The sequence below is a fragment of the Typha angustifolia genome, chromosome 6 (assembly GCF_048772165.1).
Source record: "Typha angustifolia cultivar Huaian chromosome 6, ASM4877216v1, whole genome shotgun sequence".
Taxonomy (NCBI): Eukaryota; Viridiplantae; Streptophyta; class Magnoliopsida; order Poales; family Typhaceae; genus Typha; species Typha angustifolia.
In genome coordinates, this window is record NC_133244.1 from 5674938 (window position 1) to 5699667 (window position 24730).

At 33.3% G+C, this 24730-nt stretch overlaps 2 protein-coding genes across 3 annotated transcripts in view; one reads left to right on the forward strand and one right to left on the reverse strand.

The window, feature by feature from the left end:
* Positions 1–14746, reverse strand: part of LOC140761798 (ATP-dependent DNA helicase Q-like SIM) — a 28365-nt gene extending 13619 nt beyond the window's left edge. For both annotated transcript variants that reach the window (XR_012104620.1, XM_073099295.1), the window contains exons 1-11: positions 14666–14746; positions 12268–13101; positions 11915–12134; positions 11728–11838; positions 11359–11548; positions 9911–10096; positions 9771–9822; positions 8621–8811; positions 6948–7004; positions 5216–5296; positions 3713–3776 (exon numbers count right to left, since the gene is read on the reverse strand). Coding sequence is in view for 1 of the 2 variants with exons in the window: in XM_073099295.1 (XP_072955396.1) it covers positions 3713–3776; positions 5216–5296; positions 6948–7004; positions 8621–8811; positions 9771–9822; positions 9911–10096; positions 11359–11548; positions 11728–11838; positions 11915–12134; positions 12268–12940 (1825 nt within the window). In the remaining variant the exon portion in view is untranslated. The remainder of the gene's footprint in view (positions 1–3712; positions 3777–5215; positions 5297–6947; positions 7005–8620; positions 8812–9770; positions 9823–9910; positions 10097–11358; positions 11549–11727; positions 11839–11914; positions 12135–12267; positions 13102–14665) is intronic.
* Positions 14747–15455: 709 nt separating this feature from the next.
* Positions 15456–19950, forward strand: LOC140761176 (uncharacterized). The gene is made up of 7 exons (XM_073098395.1): positions 15456–15647; positions 15740–15781; positions 15872–15925; positions 16037–16090; positions 17788–17841; positions 17915–17986; positions 19502–19950. Exons 1-7 carry the CDS (start codon positions 15567–15569, stop codon positions 19637–19639), a joined length of 495 nt encoding a protein of 164 aa, XP_072954496.1. The 5' UTR covers positions 15456–15566; the 3' UTR covers positions 19640–19950.
* Positions 19951–24730: the final 4780 nt, after the last annotated feature.

The window sequence follows — 24730 nt, forward strand, 5'->3', positions numbered from 1 at the left end:
ACTAATATGACTTTATGTAATATGAATTTCTAGCAAGACAAAAAGTACTTTTTTTTTTCTAATTTTTAGGGTTCATATATGAATAATTATCATTTTCTTTTCTTTTTTAAAAAAATTTTTCCTGTATTTTTAAGTAATATTTAGAATTTTACGTAATTAAAAAAAGTATTATATAATCCGAGTGACGGATACAGTGGATCCCAATCCAGATTTTCGAACCTTGATCAAAAGTGTACAAAATTCTAAAAAGCCATCGAATATATCATTATAAGCCACAAAAGTGCAATACATGTCTACTAATGGAGTTCCATAGAAGTTTAAAAACTAACCATAATTATAAAATAAAAAAACAACATAAGGTAGATCATTTATCTTCAGTTAGTGGTGGATCCACATTGCCTTCATCAATAAACATTATAGTCTCTAAATCCAGTTCATTAATTGAGAGATCAGTAAACTCTAATATTCCTACATCATCAAAGAAATCATAAGAATCTCCTCCAATGTCCATCTTGGTCTCCTCTTTCAAATAATCTGAAGACCTTGATAGAAGGCGAAGATTAGTATGCGGATATACTAAATCTTCAGCTTTTTGTGTTGTCTTATTCTTTTCAAAGAATGGATGCAAGAATAGATGCTCTAATTCCACTCATAATTTGAAGAAGAGCAAGTTTGCCCAAGTAACCTAAGTACTAAATTTTGAATAATAGAAGCAGAAGTACCACGAGCAACCCACCATATGGTTGGATCAAAATCATTTCTATTTAGAATCATAATTAACAAAACTTTTAGTTGATGTGGAGAAACTAGTATAATCTTTGATATACCATTTTTCATTCTTCTACATATGAAAATAACATTTTTAAGCATTTATTTCTCATATTAGAAATTTCTAAATCCTTATGCAATGATAAACTTGGATCTTTTTGAATTCATAATGAGCTGTAATACCTATTAACATGATCATCAAATTAGTAAACAATACATACTAATGAAAGAAACAATAAAACATTTAATCATAAAAAAAAAATCTTGTCCACCACTGAATAAAAAAGAGATTTCTTGCCTTCTTTCTTATTTTCATGCATAAATATGACAAACTTCATTCTACATTTTATATATCAAATGTAAACATGGTTTATCTGTGTTAGCAACCCATAGTATATTATATATAGGTTCTATAAAGGCAAGCATATATATTCAATTTTATCGCACCAAAAGGTCATCGAGAACTTTATCTTTAACAAATTATGCTTTGCTAATATCACCCTCCTTATAAGAACTCCATTTATTAGCGATTACCATTGATTGAAGGTTGTTCTTGATCTATCTGAATCTTTCCAACATTATAAGCACCAAAGTAAAGCGAGTCTCCGTAATGGCAAATAATTTTAAGTTGACAAATTCATTAAAGATAACTAACCTTGTCGAGTGTTGCATGATAAAATTTTTTATACACATTATATCCCATATAATTACTAAAATCCAACTATACTCATCAAACACAATCTCATTTGCCTTAGTGCTTTTTGTTGCGCACATGTTCTTCAAAGCTAGGTTGAGAATATGAACTACACATGGAGTTCAAAAAATGTGAGAAAATCTTGCCTCAAGAAGCATCCTTGCTACCTTACAAATATGTGCATTATCTATAACCATTTAAACTATATTATGAGGCTCAATTTTTTCAATGATCAAATTTAAGATAACAAATTTATATTTATATTCTCCTTCACAATTCACAACCCTTAAGAACATTCCCAGTCACCGCTAAAAAATTTATAAGTGGTTTCCTTTGTGCGCCAGTCCAATCATCATATGCAATGCTCACCCTTTTATGCCCTTCATAAGTATATCCTAACCATTAGATCTTTGATCTAAAGATACGCTCGGCTTGAAAATAGCCTAGTTTCAAGCTTAGGCTCGACTCAGTCAGGCTTGGCTTAAGTTCAACTTGAAAATATGTTCAATTTTTAGGTTCAGGCTCATTTTGGCTCGACTACGCCCTTACTTCTAATAGGGTTTAGCAACATTTCAATATTTACTCTTTTTCTATTGAAGTAGTGTAGTTCTTAACATATTGTAACCAGAGGGCACAAATCCATAAATCTTATTATTTGCTGTAAATTAAAAGGCTTTAACATAGTATGGGTTCATTGCCAGATGAAAAGACAACCCAACTGAATAGAATATTCTTACAATCTCACAATATAATTGGCTACGAATACCGAAATTAAATGACTTCTTAATAGGTGTCATTCATATTGCTCTTTTTTTTTTCTTGATGTCCCTCCTATATCAAGATCTACATCTCTAACTCTAATTGAGCTACTAGAAGACGTAGCTTACCCAAATTTTGGCAAAGAAATTTGTTTAGGCATCAATTTTTATTCTCAACTCTGCTGTATCAACAACCTTTTTTATTTCCATGATATATTCATTGCTCATTTTTGGACAACCTCTAATTCCATACCCACTAATTTTCAACGAATGAGCATTTACTCTATAATATGATCCTTTGTAGACTTGTTGATAATAACTGTATCTAAAATTATGATTTCTTCCACATTCTCTCAATTTCTCCATCTTATTAACATCCTTCCACAAATGAGCATTATCATCCTATAGTCATAGAAGATGCAATATTTTGACTATACTTTGTATTTTTGGTATTCATTTTTCTACAACTGCAATAAAACTACAGTAGTAGATAAATATCTATTAGTGACATTTCCTTCAATTAGAAGATTAACAGAGTTTTTCATATCATAGTATCAAAGATCACAATATCAGATTAATCATTAAAGCAATATATATTCGTAGTATTTATTTTATTCAAACGTCGCAGTATCTTTTGTCAAAAAAGAACATCACGTTATCACATTATTTGTTTATCACACTAATTAGAATTAATATAAACAATAAAATTTTAAATTGAAGCCCTATTGGCATCAAGAGAAAAGAAAAAAAACCAAAAACCTTTAAAGGGGAGAGAGAGAGAGAGAGGTCTCAAAGAAGAAATTCCAGCAAAGATCAGAAGAAATGAAAAAAGAATTGCTGCACATAAAGAGAGGTCTCAAAAAAGCTGCTTGTAGGGAGGGAGGGAGAAAGGGAGAGAGAGATAACGTCGCTGCTTGGTCTTAAAGAAGCTCCAACTATTTGTCTGTCGCCCTCGATTTGCTCAGCCATTTGCGGTGCTCACCGTGCTTAGCTGCTCGCCATCGCCGCACTATCATTTTATGCTAAGAGAGATCTAGGACCGAGAAGTGTGAGGTGAGAGTGGATTTAGGTTTTCCTCAAAGGTTTTAGGTATTAGGGCAGTTTTGGATTTGGATCCGGGTTAACAAAAAACAACTCAACCCTAACCCATTTGACACAATTTCGCGCTCGCCCATGTCCGCATCACGTCCCACCTGTGTGTTCTTTAATTCTTTTATTTTTAATTATGGGTACTTCTAATCCGTGTTAGACACATGTCCCACGCATGTCTAATGTGTGTCCGTGTCCGACACATGTTTGATACAAACACCTCTCCCAGAAGGTGTCTGTGCTTCATATGTTTCAGACATCATGCGACCCATGTCGGTCGGTACGGCTTAGCATAAGGGTGTGCCACTGGCATACCTCATGTCAAGTATTGTGCCATTATCCGGACGACCTTCCTTGATAAAGAGATCACTAAGTAAAGATTTCGTCATATGTATGGACTCACTGCAATTTGATAATTTTCCATCTCTACCAGCACGACCAGCTTCCTGATAATATGCTTCCAGACTCTGCAGTCAAATCAAGATCACAACAATAGGTGTGAAACAAAGATGATATGAAGCAAATATGTACGTATCCAAGATGAGGAAATAATGAAAGAATTAATCAAGTAGACAAAAACATTACTAGCTCTCTGGTTTGAGAATAATGTGCAAATTATATTAAGTGCGCTGCCCTATTCTTTCAACCAATGACCATGCAAATCTTTCCATTAAATATATACCAGTTTCTCAAAGTTTAAAAAAGAATATCTCAATGGTTTCCATTGTAATATGTATTATTCTCTTATCTATCCCTCCTAACCAAACACAATCACTTCTAAATTTTCAATAAGCCAGGATGACATGTTAACTCCTCCTAGTCTTATGGTTTAACAAAACAGCCCATAATGCTCTGTAATTAGTAATTTCCCAAGAACATAAAATTAGGTAATAGTTGAATATAGCACAAGGAACACTCCATACTATTTCATCCTATGAAACTCACGGAACAATGAGGAAAAGTGTTAGTGATTAACAAACCAGACCTGAAGAAGAAGATTCTAAACTGTGAAGAGGCCTTACATTTTATTCTTATTACTACAAAAATTACCTAGAAAAGGCAGTGGTAACTGGTAAGGCATATAGCAGGTCATGATTTGATGATTCTTTTGAAGGAAAATTCAAATTTCTTGTGAAATAAATTGATATGTTGGAATGCTGAATAGAATGTGCAAGGCAGAAGAAAGGAATATTGGTTGAGAATTGAGGTAATAGATAGCTTAACATACAACATAGATACTATATATATACTTATTCATGTATGGACTGAGCACCTACTGGCATGTCTTGTGTTGCATGTCCAGATAATATATGCATTAAATCCTTGGTAATAACTATCTATTCAGTGTGTCACAAGTAGCACTTACTGAGGATAATATGTTGAAAAATAGTTAAAGATGGTTCAAACATGTCCAAGAGAGGCCTTAGGCACCAACTAGTGAAGTAAATTCAATATTGAACACACCCTAAGGAGAGACTAGAGAAACTATGGAGGAACCAAAAAAGCTCATTAGGAGAGAAAATAGAATGACTATTATTTCCAAAGAGCATCAAGAAATTCATTATGCTGATTCCAACTAAATGTGGACACAAGGATTTATTGTTCTTGTTGTTGTCCCTTAACAAATATGGGTTGATTCACAGGAATATCAACAATATCCTATACAAATAGCTTTATTCATTTGTACAAATACTTTCTAGGTGAAACTGATATCTAAAAAAGTACAAAGATTTCAATTTGGTTAAGTTACATAAATAAAAGGCTTCAAACAGACTATAACAACAACCAAGAACTTAGAACATATGCGCATAATTCGCCCACCCATGAGAACAAATTCACAATAAACAGAAATATACAATAGGAAATGCACACACATAATGAAATAGTAAAAGGGTACAAAGCATACCTGCGGCCAACCATAGTGAATAATTCTTCGAACATTTGACTTGTCAATCCCCATTCCAAAAGCTACTGTGGCAACCACAACCTGGAACCCAAAAAATTGCTTGCATGAGCGGGAAATAAGGGTCTGTTTGGTTCGGGTCTAAGTCATGAACATAGCTAATTGATCCCAATTTTTGTTCATATATAGATACCTTAAAAATGATTAAAAAAATATGGTGTTGAGATGTGAACTAGGCTAAATTGTAATTATCACCTTTGATATGATGTGAGAAAATAAAAAATGTATGGGTTTTATAGAGAAATAGATGATATATAAAATTAATGGATTAAAATAACCTTTGACTTTGATGATAAAATTTAAAAATATTATTTTTTTAAACAATAAAGAGTTTTTAATTACAAACTTGCAGACTTCCAAGCATGTATTAAGCCCGCAATCAAGCTTGCATATTCTTTCTATTTTATTTTTTCTAAAATAACGAAAGGTTACTGTCGTTTTTTTAAATAATAACATAAGTATAATATTTTTCCTTTTCTTTTGTTTTTGGTTATAAGCCAATGATAAGGCTACATTATTTTTTATAATATTTTTTTAAGTTCTTAGTATTGCAAATTTATTAAAAAAAAAATTATTGCAAGCTTAGAACCTCTTTGAAAGGTCACAAGCCTACAACCATTCTATAATTTATGGCAGACTTAGTAAGTTTTAAAAATTTTTTTGAAGAGAAATATATTTATTTTGGAGGAAAATTGAAGATATATGAGAGAGGGTTCGGAATAAGGGTATAATTATAATTATTTTGATGTGACATGAAGCGAAAAATATTTACTTCATGTTACATAGTACCAAAATATTATTATTTAATTTGAAGAATATAAATGCAAGTCAGCCATTTTAGACCCATATTACGATAAATTATATTAAATAATAAACTAATTTTTCCATTAATGTATACAAATATTTTTTCCAAGGATCATTCTTTTTTTTTTTTTTTTTGGTTAGCCATAGTGAAAGAGGAGCTACAAAAACATGCATTTATAGGAAGAGAGAGGTGAAGGAGAGAGGAACAAGAACATTAAAGATACATGAAAATAGTACCAAAATATTATCAGTAAATTTGTAAAATATACATGCAAGTCAGCCATATTAAACATATTAGTAAATTACATTAAATAATAACTTTTTAAGTTTTCCACCAAAGTGTACGAATATTTTTTTCCAGGGTTAATTCTTTTTTTTTGCCTGCCATAGTGAAAGATGAGCTCTTTTATACTAATAAAATGCATTTTTTGGAAGAGAGGAGAATGAATGCAAACAGAGAGGAGAGAGAACATTAACAAAATATGAAAATGATAGATATATATGATTTCACGAGTAAATTTGAAATCTATTTGAATATAAATTAGATTTTTTTTTTATTCTCTCTTTATTGAGGAGTGAACTTGGTTGGAGATAAAATAGTATTTAATTACTGAACTCCTTTGACCGAGTTCAGGACTCCTCTGAACTCAAACCAAACACAGGCTAAGAGTCTCCAAGATTTTGACCAGCAATACATGGAGGGTTGGGGGGAGGGGTGAGATTTCCTATGCATGAGGTTCCTGCCAATTCGAAGTGTAAAGAGAGTAACATGTAACTGCCCTTGACCCCATTGCTAGAGAGGCTACTCCGACGACTCAGTTACTGCAAATTTTCATGTTAAACATTCATATTTTGACCCTAATTCAATTACCTCTAAATCATTGTGGTGGAACTCTTCATGGACGCGCCTTAAAAGTGCTTTTGGCAACTGCAAGTAATGATAAATTAGTTATGGGCTTATGGACTAAAAAAGCAATCAAAACCTTGAAGTATCATATGAGTCATATCAACAAGGTAGTTCAAAAGAAGTGACATATATGCCAAATCTAAATAAAGAGTTAAGGACTATATGTATTGGAATGCAAAATTTGTTCTAAATTCTAGTTATTTACAAGTGTAAGAAAACTGGCATGCTCTCCACCAAGCAATGCTTGGCAAAAGTATGTGTGTGCATGAATATTAAAGATGCCAAAATAAGTTTGTTAAAAAACATGTAAGTTAAAAAGTGAAAATAAAGCTATTAACAAGTTACTTTGTTTCCAGTTACTTGAGATGTAGCATGAATAACCAATTAATCAGTTCAAATACAACTGTAGAATACCATAAACAGTATATCTCAAAATATTCCGCCCCTCAGAGGGTTTAAGCCTTTGAGGTATGACCCACAAATAGAATTAGAACATGCATATGCAACCTCTTGAGAAAACTACTTAGCAAGTAGGTGAGTACTATGAACAATCGGTGACCACTACAAAAGCATATTCTACCAATATTATAAGATCATAATAGCAGACTATTTTAAATTGAATCAGTTATTTTCATTTGAAATAAAGACTTCCTAACTTCTTATCCAGATGGATGCACTTCTACATCAACACTTCCCCAATAAATAACGCAAGCTACTTCTGTTCATTCAGTGAAGTAAGGAAGTAACAAACTATACAATTTGCATGGATAACAGAGAAGTTCAATCAGCTTTATCATGTTCTAGCATAAAAAATAAATGAGAGAATTCTCTCACCGCTTAAATTAACAAACTGAATGAACTCATTTTCTTTATAGGCAGCTAAGATGTAAAGGAAGAATCAGAAGAGCACAGATCAGCTCACAATGAACTAACATTTTGTGATCGTACTATGATAGTAGTAAGAATCTTGAGAAAAGTTGTCACAGATAATGACTGTAATTCGCAGCAATCTCATCTAATACAGTGCAACAAAATAACATACAGACCTACCAAGAAACAAGAGCCATAGTGATTTGTGATGAAATAAATCATAAGCATCAAAACGTAGATACATAGCAATATAGCATGGACTTCGAATCTTGCAGTGTACATCTGAACTCATTATCTAATGCTGAATAAGTGACTACTTTCCCTGTTTTCGACCAAAGGAGCTGACTTCTATCACAAGTCTAGCTTTACAAAGAGTTTTTTTTCAATCAAATAAAAGACCAGACAAATGACTTAATTTGAGATGAGATCATTTTGTTTTCTTTATCATTCATTATAACTTTAGCTCATGAAAAAGAAAACAACTCGGCTTTTCTCTTGGTTAAGATACTCATACCAGTCTATTTCAGACTGCCAACTTTAAGTGTAGCTGGTTAGGCAGTCTTGTGCATTGAGACATCAATGTCCAGCAATGACAGTTGACATGATCAGCCATATGAACATGATAGCCAAATCATTTAGCATATGAGACATATATTTATCAGACCATTTAACTCAAATTGAAAATGTCAAAACTTGATACCTGTATTTCATTGGAAAGAATTACTTATGGAGAATTCCTAACAGACTCACTAATAAGGAAGAAGTACCTTTGCATGATATGCTGCAGCTCTGACACCAGATTTGGAAAGATACTCAGCTAATACCAGAGTTTCTTTTCTGGTAGGCACATATACAATTGTAGGACCTAGTTCCAAAGATCCTGGTGAAACAGATATCTCAGAAGCTGCAGAATACTCTGAGCTCCCAGCTGGAGGTTCAAGGAACTCACCACATGAAACTGCAAGATATGTGTTTGAACTTTGAACAATTTGATATTTCAGTCAAATAACATACTAGCGGGAAAACAAACTCATGCACAATGATCAAACTCAGGGATGATGATTTATTCATGATTGTTGAATATAGTAATGTAACTTGAAAAAGTGTAGCGTTTGTGCTATTATCTGATCTTATCAATGATTAGTCGGTTATTGCAATGTCACTTAGATGGGATCCGGTGGGCGTTTCAACAAGTACTTTTGGTTATTTGGTACTTTGCATTTTTGGAATTACTAGTCAGTCTTGTTTAAAGGCCCTCTAGAAGAATTAAACCCTCTAACAAATGGTATCATTAAACTTTCAGATAATTACAAGAACATTATCAGATGAATGTGATTCTCAATAAGCATAAAGGCCAATGACGTATTCCAGATTAGAGAGTCAATAGTTGGTCTTTGGTGCTTGTATTAAGTCAAATCAATTTGGGGTTAAATTTAATTTGTGTTGCACCTTTCTATTTTCATCAATTATTTGGCATTTCATGTATTTTCGTCTTGCCGCGTTGTTGTCCAACAGTTTATCTCCATAACAAGTTATAATACTTAATATATTATTTTGATATAATCAGGGCTGATATTCAGTTTACATATACAAACTTTATCATGAAAATGAGCTAACTAGCAAAAGTTAAACATTTCCTTCCCAAGAAGATTACTGCAATGATATAATCCAGGAAATTGGTGAAGTTAAACAACAAAACATAGTAATGTGGGTAACTAAAAGTACATAAAGATAAACCTAGGACACATGAAACCTGCAACTTATGAGCTACACTTCAGATGAAGAAAATCTAGTATTGGCTACCAAATACCTCTGTTAGTCTGATTCATTTTCATCCAAAATAACAACCATAAGTTGCTGAAAGCGTGTCAGTATATAATCTAAGAGAAGATACCCACCAAATGGTGGAAACATTACCATCCATATCATCCACTTCGTGATGGAAATCTAGTTCATCTTCCAGATTTTCCTATAAAGAAACAACAAAACTGTTACATAAAAAATGCATCACAGTTCTGAAAAAAATGACTATCCTCGTAAAGATTTGAACCACATACTTTTGGCTCCTCTTCATCAGATATGCCATCGCTTATAGACTCAGAGGAGCTATCTGAGTTATCTTCCATATTATTGTTATACTTCAAGCTTTTCCCACTAGATACTCTTGCTGCAGTGTATGTTTCTATCAGTTCATGGAAGTCCTTTTCATATGATGAGACAGAAGTTGTTTTGCTATGCTTTACCTATAAATTGATATCGAGATAAATCAGTAATAGTAAGAACACAGAATAATCTATAAGTCGTACCAATTTAACGATTGATCTATGAAAATGTAATGTAAGCAAGAAAATTCTAGAAAAATTTAAGTTCAAGATGACAAGCATCTTAATAGAAATAGACTTTATTTCACTCTAATTGATATTATACTTGCCATAGAAGCTGAATCATTAGAAAAAGGATGTCATTAAGCTAAGCTAGATTTGATTGGGGATAGGTTTTTTACTTTTTTTTCGCTGTTAACAGGTTTATATTTTTCATAAAGTGGAAAATGATTTAGGTTACCTTAACTGAACAATTATCATGGAGAATAATAACCAGTCCTTTCTTCCTAATAACGGAAACATAGACAATATAAATGCCTAGTACAGCAGTAACTTGCCAATCAAGCTAGTGTTTTGTATTGGTCCTAAGTAGTCCAAAGGAAAGAAAGATATGGTTGGATGTTCTTAAGAAAAAGATGTCCAAATCAACTCATATGGTGAAGAAAGAAATCAAAGAAGAACTCAAAAGGCATTAGTTAACCTCCACACTCCAAGTTTTGAGGGAATTCTAGGGCATAAATCTGCAAGAGTCAATCTAGCAACAGGTGAAGAGAAAGAGATAATTTCTAGATATCTCATCTCAAGTCAAAGATAGAGACATCCATATAAGAAAGAGAGAGAGAGAGAGAGAGGGGGGGGGGGGGGGGGGGGGGAATAGGTGATTTCCAAAATCCAAAAGTCCTATAATTGTAAATATAGCACATCATCTTAACCTCGAACTTCTCAAAAGACTCCTTTTCATCTGTTATTTACCTTGGTCATTGCAGTTTAGGTTCACAGGTTCTTAGAAGAGAACCTCCTAGAGTTCCTCTAGACTTGGGAATAGTCTACATGAAGTAAGAGGATGGACAACTTCTACCCTCAAGATTTGCCTTCACCAATGAGACACATATAAGCCAAGAAGACAATGAAGCTAAATACTTTATACTTGGAAATAACCTTTGCAGGAGTACATTTGCTTTTCCATCTTTTGCAAAGCATACATGCAAAAGTTATGGAAAAAAAGAGGAACAACCAAATTATGGTACATAAGAATTCTCTAATAAAATAACAGTTCCTTTTGAACTCAGTATAAGAAGTCCAGTAATGCTGATATACAAAAAATCAGGTATTGCCATCCTTCCATCTCAAACAAAGAGAAGAACTAATTATTATTTATCCAGAAAGTGAACTTTCAAACTCACAGTAAATTGGAGATTTGGCCGGAAAAAGGAAGTCAATATGATTTTCATTTCCTTGGACATGTGCAAGGACTTGACGATGTCTTGCCGAACAGGAATTGTTGCAGTAGCAGTCAATGCCATCAGTGGTATATCAAACTTCAAAAACTTCAATTTAGACGTATTGAAATTCTCTCTCAGCACAGACAATCGCCTTTGAACAAATAAGAAGAATAATTTAACTTCTATGTCTAGACAGGAAGGAAAAAAGATGATATCCAATGAAACAAAGGCTTATTCCTAACTAATTTTACATTTAAAGTCTATGACATGGCTCGGAACAATGTTAGAAAATAGTGGGTTGAAATAGAAGCTATTAAGTAGATAGAAGACCTATAGTCAGGTCGAAAATCATGACCCCACTTGGAGACACAATGAACTTCATCAATGGCAAACAGTGCAATACCAGGACTTTCTGCCAGTTTTTTAAGCGCCTCCATAAGTCTGCAAACAGAAAAGTAATCAGGTACCAGACATAATCACATAAAGATCATGCATCAGGAAGGGACAAAGTTTCTACCTTAGTAGTGTTTCAGGACAAACATAAACTATCTTGAACAAACCATTCATGGCTTTCTGCTCGACACTACTGTCAGGTTGCCCTGATCCAAGGAAGCAAGCTGATATCCCATGATTTGCTAACTTTAAACACTGGTCATGCATCAAACTTATCAAGGGTGAAATAACAACCACGACTTTCCTAGTAAATAATGCTGGTATCTGAAAGCAAAGAGATTTGCCTGCGTAAACATTTAGTAATTCAGGTTCAAGGTAATGCAATAGAGATGATTTTGAGATATATACAAATCAAAGAAAAAAAAGAAACAATGCTCAAACATAGATTACAGAAAAAGAAGAGTAAAATGTACATACCAGATCCTGTTGCCGCAAGGACAAGGCAGTCCTTGTGGGCTAACCAAGCATCCAAAGCTTCCTTCTGGAAACCTTTCAAAGATGAAAATGCAAAATGCTTTTGTAAAAGACTAGAAACTTTGATCTCCCAGTCTGATACAACTTCTTGATTCTCAAAACTACAAAAATCTGAAGAGTCTTGACACAGGGAGCTCTCATTTTCTTGTGATAACAACTTCAGCTCTGAAAAATGCCTAAAACTTTCTGAACCCTGCTGAGAAGACTGAGACAATTGCCTAGGGTTATTATTAGAGACTGTTGGTCCACATAGATCTGCGGGCCTTAATCTCTGTATGTGAGATAATGAAGAATTAGAAATATTAGAAATGTTCCTTCTAGTCCTACGAAATGATGGAGTACGGTGTGTTATGCTTGACTGCTTCAACTTTTTTGGAGAATAAGATAATATGAGGCCATCATTTAAAGAGTGCTCTTGACTAGTGGAACAAGTAGAATTACTTGAGACCCTTCCATATTGATAGGTATTAATATCACAAGAACCATTTAACAAACACTCGAGCACATCATCACGGTGGGAACCTACAGCTCCAATAGCTTTCATAACTTCACTGAACTCAAAACCCATATCAAGCAATTCAGCAATGATGTGGTCAGCAGATACATCATTCTCCATCCTGCTGTCTCCCTTAATCAGATTGTTGATAATGTTTCTGAAACAAGCCTACAGTCGTGCAGCATCACAACTTTCTGAGTAGATGTTAGGCAAGTGTTTACTCTCTAATATAATTCCTCATTCCCAGGAGAAAATAATCCAGGAAGAACAGAAATAGTTGCCTGCCAAGATAACGAATGTATTAAACTGGGCATTAGTTTAGTATCCAAACAAAAGCGTAAAAGTGCATTTGTTGTTCAACTAAGGAAAAAAGCATCATAAGATCCAGTCAAACAGTTTCATACCTTTTTACATCTATCACCTTAAATTGTTCATGAATGAAGCAAGCAAATATTGTGTGTAACTGAGTACAATTTAGTGCTAAGACTAAAGAAGAAGCATAGCATGTGGTGTAATTAAAAAAATGTCTAGTGTCTCACCCCATGGTTCCCAAAATCATTGATTCCTAGTCAGATCGACCGATCTGGATCGGGATCATTATAACTGATCCCTATCAAGAGTCGAAATCAGTCTACTGAGGGTTTCGGTCTAACATCAGTCGATCCGTTTAGACTGAATCGGTTGAAACTCGCCGAAACTAAATTCTTTTAAGATAAGTATTTTTTTTCTAATTTCTCTTCTCTCTTTCTCACCCATTTTAATTTCTTTTTTCTTATTGTTACAGAACAACAGTGAAGACAGAAATTTGTCTTCACTATTGTTCTACGGTAGTAATTTACGAGTATAAAAATTTATCAAATTTAAATCAAAATTAATTATAGTTTTTCAATGAGTATTTAGGTTTCATATATGACTAATTTTTATTTTCTTATTTTTCTTTTATTTTAAATTTTAAAAGTTTTTTTGCATTTTTAAATTATATTTATCATTTTAAATAATAAAAAATAGTCCAATTTGAGAAGGACGGCCGATCTCAATCCTGATAACGAGTTTCAGAATCTTGTCTCATCCTAAACTAAATTCAGTTTGTGAGCTGCTAGCAATTGCTAGTTGTATAGCATAAACCAACAGAAATATGCTTGTGAGAATGAAAGAAACATTGGTTTTCACTACATTAATGAGGTCAACAACATCAAATCTTGGAACTATTGTCTTTGAGGTGACTAAAGATTTGAGAAGACATTGCCCAAAACAAACATCGACGAGATGTCCTTACTTTTAAGTTAATATTCCTTGCGTCCCCAACATGAGCTTCCTTTCAGATCCTTGGAAGTTTCAGCCAGAAAGAGTCATCTTATGCCACTTACCAGGTTCAAAGAGGCTATTATATTTGTAGAGAATACTTCACTACCTATAATTATCAGGCTGCATTATTCATAAATTACTGGACTGGTAATAGCTCGACAAAAAATAACAGACAGCTCGAAGCGCATTGGAATTCAAGCTGATAGTTCTTGTCACAACATATGCATAGAATTCAGATGGTTTAAAGAATTATTATGCAAAAGACCGGCTTTTTCTGTACATTATAAATCAGATTATGCAAACTAGCAACGAATCTCTCATACATCACACTCAAAGGTCAATCCGATGTATTCCAGAATAAATTTCCTCGAAGTAAAACCTTTCGTCTCATCCTATAGCTATCTTTAACACAATCTCGTCGAAATCAAGATTTGCAAAGACGGAAAACAGATACCAAATTCCAAGATAAAAATCGCATTGTATTTTTCGACCGAAGAACCTATTTCCAAGGGAGAGAAATTATGAGAAGCATCGTCGTACCCTAGAGACACGGGCGGGGATTTGCGAGCGAGGAGTCGGAGCCCGAGTCGGAGCGCTCTTCTCTCATCTTGGGTTTAGAAATTAGAATAAAGGAGGGATTAGAGTGAAGCGAGAACCGGATTCGGGCTAAGGGTGTCTGTAGACCCAATAACCTACTAAGCTCTCCCCTTATTAAATACCTGAATGAGTTGCCTTTCGAAAAATAAATTCTTTTAATAGGTAACCTAGAATGGAATGATATTGGGCCGAATTTAGGTGACCCCTTCAATAACCAAACATTATTTTTTTCCTTTAAGGCAATAGAGAAGAATACAAATAAGGTTAAATTTAAATATATATATATATATTATAAAATTTTTTATCATGAATATTTAAGGTTAAAAGGAACATTGAGATTCCCCGGATGGTTCGAAATAATATTTAGAGGTTGATATACTCCGGTATCGAATCAGTGGAAATGGATCGACTGAATGAAATATTTTTATTTTTAATAAAAGCCGATAAGTTGCATTTAAGGCATTCATGATTCTATTCAGCCTTGATTAAAGTAATTTTATTTTTTTAATAAAGTATTTGTGACTTAATCTTGTTTATTGAAAAGAAGAAGGTATGGTGAAGGCAAAAACACTCTTTAAACATAATTTTGATTCAATTATTAGGCATCCAATTGAATATAAATTACTTGATCTGCCTACTGTCTTAACGGATCGGTTGCGGATGCCATGGGAGCCCGTTAACCCGCAAAATACGAGATTTTGTTTAGCTCGCCGCTCATTTCCCATCAATTCTCGTCTCATTTCAAAATTTTCTCTGTAACCCCCTCTCCACTCCCACGGTTCCACTCCGGATCGCACTAAGTCCTAACCCTAAGACTAGAGGTCGAGATCGAGATCGAGATCTCATGGCGGATTCTGATCAAGCTGCGCCTTCATCACCTGCCACCACTTCTGCCGCCGCAGCCGTAGCTATCTCCTCTCCGGCTGTAATCTCCTGATTATATCGCCTGTGCTCTCCTCATCTCTTGTTTTCTGTAAAGTAAAAAATAATATTTTGGTGCCCTTTTTCTGACGACAGAAGAAGAAGGAGGATCTGCAACCAGTGGGAGAAAATATTGCGGTGTGTTACAGAAGCAAAACAGAAGAGATTTAGAGTTTTCTTTTAAATAAAAAGATCTTTTTTTTCTTATTGATTTAGCGTTTTGGTTAGGAGCTGCATGAATCGCAGGCGGAGTTATTGACTAGGATTCGAGGGCTGAAGCAAGTAAATCTGGCTATTTTTGTTTATTCTTTTGTCTTTTGCACTTTAACTGTAGAGTTGCAAACGTGGGAGAAAAAGAGAGCTTCTATGATAGATTGTTGTGTGTTGTGACAGGATTTGCAGGGCTGGAGGTCAAAGTTGGACACTCAAGTTAAGACATACCAAGATGTGAGTATCATTAGCTATCATTTTATACAAATTTTCTTTTTCCCAATGGTCGTTTTCTTCTAATATTGTCAATGGTTTTGTGTAGTACCTAAAATTTATGTTAACTAATTCTGTTGCTCTGTCAGTATCAATCAAGCTTGATGTTTTCTTTGGCATTTTGATGTTAGTTACCGTCATGTTATCAGTAGTCACAGGAGAGGAAGCACACCTCATTGATAAGTTTTAGGTGTTGTAGTCTTACTTTGTTTGTACAAATTATCGGTGAAATTGTTGCGCATTGTCACAAATTCTTAAAACTGAAAGTGTTGTTTAAGGTATGTGTGTTGTAAATTCTGTAATTATAATCTTTTATAGAGGAAACTATTTTCTGGTAGGTTAACGGTATCAACTGAGTCCTTATTTCGTGATAGGTTACACTGGAGGTTAGTTTTATCTTATATTATCAAGTAATTTAGTAGGCATGCCCAAAATGAGGTGTGGCAGTGCTTATTCCTGCCGATATTATTTTTTAAGTGGTGACATTAAAATCGGAAAAGAATTCTTAACTAAGAACCATGAAGGCAAATATCTAGAGCAAGTTGTAGATTAAGTACATTGAAGATTGACTACCTGGAGAAGAGAAGTTGCGAGTGATGGTGAAGAGGTAAGATGAAGTGAATCTTTCCTTTCTCTTTGGCCATTTGATCTAAGAGATGGAAATCAAATATCTAGAGCAAGGTGGCCACAATTGAAGTCATTTTGATGCCTTGTATGATTATGCTGGTCAGACTAAAGCTAAAACATTAATGGTTTTACTAAGATATTACTAGAAAATATTTATTAGAAATTATTGTTACATTCAACCAAGTTTGTAGTTTGGGCTTTGCTCTCCAAAAAATATGAAATATGTCGGAGTTTTGGACCCCATTTGACAACTTGGGATAAGGGGGTCTATTTGTGATAAATGTGTCTTTTATCTTGGAAATTGGCTGCCAAACAAGTGCTAAAATGTTGGGAATCTTGGGATAGAAACCCGGATAAACCTTGTTTTTTCAGTTATTTTTATCCTGTGTTTTGGTTGGGGTAGAAAAAATGAGTTATCACGCTCTTTTATCTTAAAAGAAAATTGACCAATTTGCCCATGATACCTATTACTAAACTCTCCATATTGTGCAACATTTGAAATTTAGATTTAGGTACCCACATTGTAAATTTGTAATTTGACTACTTTATACTTAGTAATATATTAGAATATGTTTGTAGTGAAAATATTTTGATATAAGATGTCTATTTGTGATGGTATTCATATATTGTGTAAATTACAGGAATTAAGTTTTTTTTTTTTGCTAAGTATAATACAAGTAACTATGAGATTATAAATTTATAATATAATAGTTATAAAATAAAATTATAATTTGTATATAATTTTAAACCTATTTTCTATCTTTCTCCAGAAAAAGGAAATATTTATTTACATAAAACTAGGAAAAGGCAATAAGAGCAATTTAATCATCCTTATCCTTTATCCCAGTTATCACAATCAAACATCATTCTTATCCTATATTTTTATTCAACACTTATTCTCCTTTTTCCAACCAAGCACCCAAAAGAAAAAAAAAGAAATTTCTATGCCAACTTCTTTATCCAATGAGTGTACACTGATTATATGCATTTATGTTATTCACTAATTTATCAGTACTTTTCTCTTTTACATACAGGAACTAACAGATCTAAAGAAGACACTCAATGCTGAACTGGAACAACTGAGATTGGTAAGACTTGCAAAATATTCCGTCTTTTTTCTTTTGTATCTATATCATTGAATTTGGTCGCATCTTGCTTTAGGACTTTGGAGAACTGAGGACTACCCTTCAAAAGCAACAAGGGGATGTCACAACAAGTCTGAAAAGCCTAGGGGTAATTTATCATGCCCTTTCTTTTAATCGTCTCTGTAACAGTATATCCAGTGATTTGTGGTGATATAATGATGTAGAATGAGAGTTAAATTTATTTGTACTGGATACTATAATTTAACCCCTCTATGGTTTAGCCTAATTTTAATTTATCCCCATGTACTTCAAACTTAAATACTTAAACCCCCAGTGGTCCCGTTAACTGGGATGTAAAAGTACTTACCCCCACAAAAATAGTCTAATTTGAAGATATCAGGGGTAGTTTGGTCAATTGTAGTTTATTTATGGCAGGAAATATTGTTGTCAATGAAATATTATTAGTTTAAGATAAAATTATAATAGGTTTGAAGAATTGAAGTACAAAAAGGTAAGCTAAAATCGAGTGAAACCACATAAGCGTAATGTAGAAGTTGCCCTTATTTTTATAATATCTTCCATAGAATGTTAAGCAATAGATGGTAATTGTTCCTACCACAACATTTGAAATGACAATAATGCTTTCTATTCCTAAGGGGTAAAGACTGTCAAAGAGTTATCATCGAATTAGACTCTCTTCTTCTAGTCAACATTTTGAATGATGCAACTAAGCCTACGTGGTCAGTGGAGGCTATTGTGTTTGACATCAAATTCCTAACTTGTAATTATAAAAAATATAAAGTTAATTATATTTTTAGAGAAGCTAATCGTCCTGCTGATTGGCTTGCTAATTTTAGTAGAATCAGTGGCTATGATTATACCTGGGATGGAGGTTTTTCTTTTGATCTTCTATAGTTATTGGCCTCCGATTCTAACAGAGTTTTTTATAACCGTGGAAGTTAGTTTATAAAATCCTTCTTTTTTAAAAAAAAAATAATAATAATGCATGCTCTTTCCACCTTGATCTGTGCTTTTATGTTAGGTTTCTTTTGATCAGTTGATGCTATTCAAGTTATCCAGATAATGACAACTTACCTTGAATAAATAAAGTCAACAAAAATGGAATACTCAAAGAACCATTTGAATATTTTTGTGATATCATAACTTCATTAGTCCTGCATTCCCTATGCCAATATTTTTTGTGTAAGATAGGTGAATGTATGATGCACTCCAGAAAACAGAGTTAAGAAGGTGGAGGATAACGCCTCTTTCCTCATCATGAGGAATTAACATTGGCAAAAGCAAGGTGTTTATATTATTTTTAGATAGTATCAGATGGCACTTAATGCTTTACCCCTGAAACTGTATCTGGAATTAGAATTGAGTAGTTGTGTTAATAGATAGTAACATGATGAGTTGTTTATAATGTTGTAGACGGAGTTGGCATATACCGAAAATATTTTAAATTGCAGGAAAGCTGTAATTCTGCTCCATACTCGATTGACAGTATTGTCCGTATAATTAATAAAGTCCTGCTGCTATGTCAAATCATACTATACATGAGGCATGTGTTCAAGTCATCAAGGGTGCATTTATGATTAATATAACTCTTAGAGATCTTCCATAGTTTTAGCTTGAACATAAGATTTTCTGTCACTTTCAGATGCAGGATATTCCTGAAAATACTGAGAAAAGCAAAGGTGACGAAAAAGAGGATGGTGAGGAAGAAGCAAGAGGGCCTTCTGACAATGGAAAGGCGAAAACACCTTCAGATGGTTCTGGTGTGGAGTCTTCTTCATAATGTTGCACATGCATGATACTGGATTTAGTGATGCAAGCAGCATCATTATACTGGATTTAGTGTGCCAGTTTCTTCTAGTAGTGCATTGTCAATGAACTATTACCTTGTATCTTGTTAAATTTTAATGCCAAAACTGTATGCATGTAGATGTTTGTTGCACGCTTATATTCTCTCTCCCAATAATGTTGACCTGTAAAAATGCCTTGGGTGGACTTTCAAGTTTAAACTGTTAGTGCAGCAAATAGTCAAACTTTGTTACAACCTTCTACGCCAGAATTGTATTTGAAGCCTTATTTGCTTCACTGGCAAATCATTCTACTTGTGTTAGCCTAATGCTGTTGTGTTTCCTTGTTTCTGAATTGATCGAGCAACGTGATGCTGAAAAGCAGGACAGTGGCATGCACTTTAAACTTTTAAATTTCATCATATTGACTGAATGGGGCTGTCTGAGTCTATCTTTAGAGGCTTCAGGTAATCACAGTGTCTTGATTAGGTTGCCAGAGGCTTCAGAAATAAAAAAGTGATGCATTCCATCTTACCTTGAACTGTGATGCTGTATGCTTAACCATGGTACCATAGGCATATGTTGATGCACAACACTATAAGTTCCACTAATACTGGTCACTCACTCTAAGCAACATTTAATGCTGCTATTGCATTTACTGTATGAGTAGATGTTTCATATTATCATGAACAATGTTCTTATACCAAAAATATAAGCTATATAGGTGATCAATGACTGTGTGTTTGTTTTTCGACAGGTAACTACATTCTTTGGAGGACAAATGTGACTGACAAAGTTGATGCATCTGTGGATAACATCACCACATTGGCAAAATAATGGGATATAAAATATAACTGCATATGTTTGGGAACAATTTATCATGGGTAGTGACTACAACCAAAATTGAAAGGCAACATGAGCTAACTAATGCACTATAAGTGCTTTATCCAAAAAAAAGCAACCAGTTTCTGAAGGCTCATAAGATTTACAGACAGGGACATTGACTTGCCAAGTGCTACTTCCACTGAGATACTTGGTTTACTTGCAAGGATTGATACTTAGAGATCCCCTGACATTGGAAGCCCATCCCTTTTTCTGGAAAATAGTGGCCTACACCTTTCTTTCCCTAACCTAACTTTCTGAACCAGTGGTTCAAAGGTGGCTGCTTTTGTTTCTCTATACTGTGTACTGATCTTGGCTTCTTGTGCTTTACTCCTTGGTCCATGCATGTCTATCTCCTTAATTGCTTCTGGTACACTCTTTATTTATGTTATCTAGGAAAAGCCAGTGAAGTAGTGCTCTTAGCTCAGAACTCAACTTGAAGAATGGTGATGGTGAAGTCCTCTGTTCTTTGCTCTTAGATTAGCTTATGCAGGTAGATTTTTGTAAGGTCACTGCAGCCATTTGCATCAGAATGGGCCCTCTTAAGTGCTTTCCATCCTTGATTAGATAAGAATGAAGATAGACAAGTGGATATAGGACTTGCTTGTTTTTTTATATATAATCTCCACAGTTACTAGTTTAGTACAGACATATGATAGTACCAAAAAAAAAAATCTGTAATAGGTTCTTATACATTAACTTATATATGACATAAGAAATTTACTCTTATGACTTACTGAGGTATAGGGCAAGTGTAGTAGTACTATGTGGACCTACTTTGCTTTGGCTGCACCATTACATGCATCTAATCCAGTCCCTATGCTTATAAATGAATCAAACCAATCTATATCCCCAGCATTCTATATAACCTACAAAATTGCATGGTGGACACCACTCAGATTCTTTCTTTGGCTGCCAACTTTCATGGCTTGGTAATTTGCATTTGATGGAGAAAAGACAATCTTTTTTTCATTGGACATAGCAAAAACTATTCTCTTTTTTTGATCCTTCATTAAAGTAAGTTCCAAAGCTAAACAAAGGGTGTCTTGTGGCCAGATGATGTTGCATGGCTCCTTTAACTTTTATTTGCTCCTTTCTTCTGTGTCTTTGATCCCCCAAAGCATGCTAATGTGATATGTATTTTTATCTAATTCTTCTCTCTTCCTCATTAATGAGACATAGAAGCTACCTTCTGAACCCCACTATTATCTTCACCATGAGATCACCTTCTTATTAATTACACCACCAAACTTTGTTCATAATGCAAACAAAGGACCCATAAGACTGACAGAGACAGATCATAGAGGGACCACCATCAGATCAAGGGATGAGAAGGGGATGTCATTCCACCAGATCAACATATATATTCATACCCATGTACCAAACTCTCCAAGATCATCCTAGTGATGCTCATCTCTCTCACTGCTCTAATAAAATTTTACCACTTTAAAGCTAAAGAGAGTGAGGGGTGTGGAGTCACCTCTTGTTCTTCCATTGGCTGGCCTTAAGAAAAGCTGAAAAGAGTTAAGTGAGTGAGTGAGTGAGTGAGTGAGTGAAAGGAAAGCTCTCCAAAAACCAACTCTACTATTTAAGGGGTACTTGTTTGATATGACAACAGAGCTCAAAGGTTAAGTCTATGGATATTGTTCCATTGTTCCTTTTGTTGCACCTCCAGACTCCAGTGATTAATAATAGAGTGACAGGGTGGGTGGGAGAGGTGTTGGTAATGCTCATTAATTTTTGAAGGTAGTAACTCTATGCGTGCCTTTAAGTTATCTAACAGCAAAACAAAGCAAAGATCCATTGGTGAAAAAATTTCAGTGGTGATTCATTCTTTCATGGTTGTATTTAAGTCATTTGAGATTGTCTCCTCTCATTTATTTATTAGGCCTTATTTGCTTCGAGTTTACAGAGACTCTGAACTAGTTTAAACACCCATAACCCGGTTCGAAAACAAAATATCTTATTATTATTATTATTATTATTATTATTATTATTATTATTATTATTTTATTTAAGTTTATTTTTTAAAAAATTAAAAATAAATCTTTACTTGTGTAATTTTTATGAGAAATTAAAGTGCAGACTTCTTACCATATAATGTGGATATATTTTCTTATATTGCAGATTAAATAACATATTTAAATGTAATGCAAACTTATATTAGCAGTGCGAACTATTTTGCCATGCACTTAGAACATATTTTCTTGCATTGTAGATAAATTTTCTTGCATATTTAAGTATAATGCAGACTTATATAAGTAGTAAGGGCTTTTTACTATGCATTGCAAATAAATAAGTATGTATATTTAAATATAATGTAGGCTTATATAGGTAGTGCAGGTATTTTGCCATGCAATGCCAACATTTTTCTTAGACTAGGGAAATTTTTTCATGCATATCTATGAGGATAAAGTTATGAGTATATTTATATGGACATTTTTTTTTTACAATGAGAACAAAAAAAATAAAAAGTTGACTATAGATGAAGACATCAAATTAATTACTTATAATTATTAAAATTATAAAATATATTATTTAGAGAGGCTAATAGTGTTGCTGATTGACTTGCTAATTATAATAGAACCATTAGATATGGTTCTACTCTGTAAATCTTTTATAATTTTTGATCTTTTATATTTGAAAAAATTAGTTTTTATAAAATCTTTTTTTCCTAAAAAAACTAAAATAAAATACAAAGAAAATAGAGAGGAGAGTACAAATGCCATGAATTTTGAGAGATAGAAGAGAGTACGCTGATAGGTTACGGAACGATTCTTTTACGATCTAAATTTATTATAGGAAACAGTACGCGCAACCAAGAGAAAATATTTACCAAATATTCTTCCGTAATCATAAAATTATGAAACTAAGTGGAATCGATCCGTAACTCCCTGATTTACGTTTTTTGTATTTATGCCCTTCGTAAATTCGAACTGCAACTAGGACTAAAATATAATATAGTGCAGATAATGGTGGTGGTGACGGATGGAATGGATGTTAGGGTTATCTCCTTGTTGATGCCATCTTTCTTGTTTCCACCATTAATGGAGGTTTGAGGTTCGCCTGGCTCTAATACTAATGATAGGTTACGAAACGATTCCTTCAAGATCTAAATTTACTTTGTATGATTTTAAGAGAAATAATACAATATCTTGAATTTTGAGAGAGAAGAATACACTTGATATGAACCGAGAGAGACAGAGAGAGTGGAGTGATAGGAGTTTTTGGCCTGCTATAGTAAAATTTTTTACCAATTAGAATAATATTCCAACTATTTTTCAAACTAGTATAACATTAAAATCATCATTTCAAACAATAACTTATTGTAAATAAAATCAATTTCTTAATAGGCTAAAATATAAATAAAAAACTTAGATTATTATAACTTTGCGTCGATTTATCCGTTTTGATTATAAAATATATTATTGTAAAGATATAGAAAATATTTATAGGATGGAATGATATAGTAATTCCCCTCAACTAACTGCCCACATAATTGCAAAATAGAGACCATAACTCCTCAAAATTTCTAATCTCAAATTTGTTATATTATAGTTTATAAATCATTTTCTTTGAAGTCGGTTTATACAAAAATAATGTTGAAAATTCGTTGTCTAATACAACAATTTTTCTAATAGTTTTTCAGTATATTTGATAATTAATTAATCCACTAAAAATCATCATAGTATAAGTCAGCAAATTCACTATTAGTTTGGGATATAGTTTGAATGTATTTTATATACTTTGGTTAAAAACTCAAGTGATAGTTGATTTAAGTGTTGTCTTCTCGAGAGCAAATATATAATTTATTATTAATAATAATCTAGTGGTATAAATTTAGAGGCGAGAAAATTAAAAATTAATATAAGTCTAAGTGGTATTTAGTTATTATTTCAATATAAGGAGGTTTATTCCGTAAGTGAACGGAGACTAGGGTTTTCATAGTATTAACTCGCTAATTACTCTCCGTGTTTGTCAAAGAATAAAAGACTCATATATTATGGATCCACTTATTTATAGTTTATAGCAAATACTACCTAAATTTTATATGACTCAAAATATGGTTACCATTACTCACATGATCTTTTATTTATGTTTTGATATTCCATCTTGGAGTTGGAATTAGAGAGTTGGAGCTTTAACCTTGTTTTCTCTTAACATAGATAATTATCAAAATACCTTTAAAAAGCAAATACTAACAC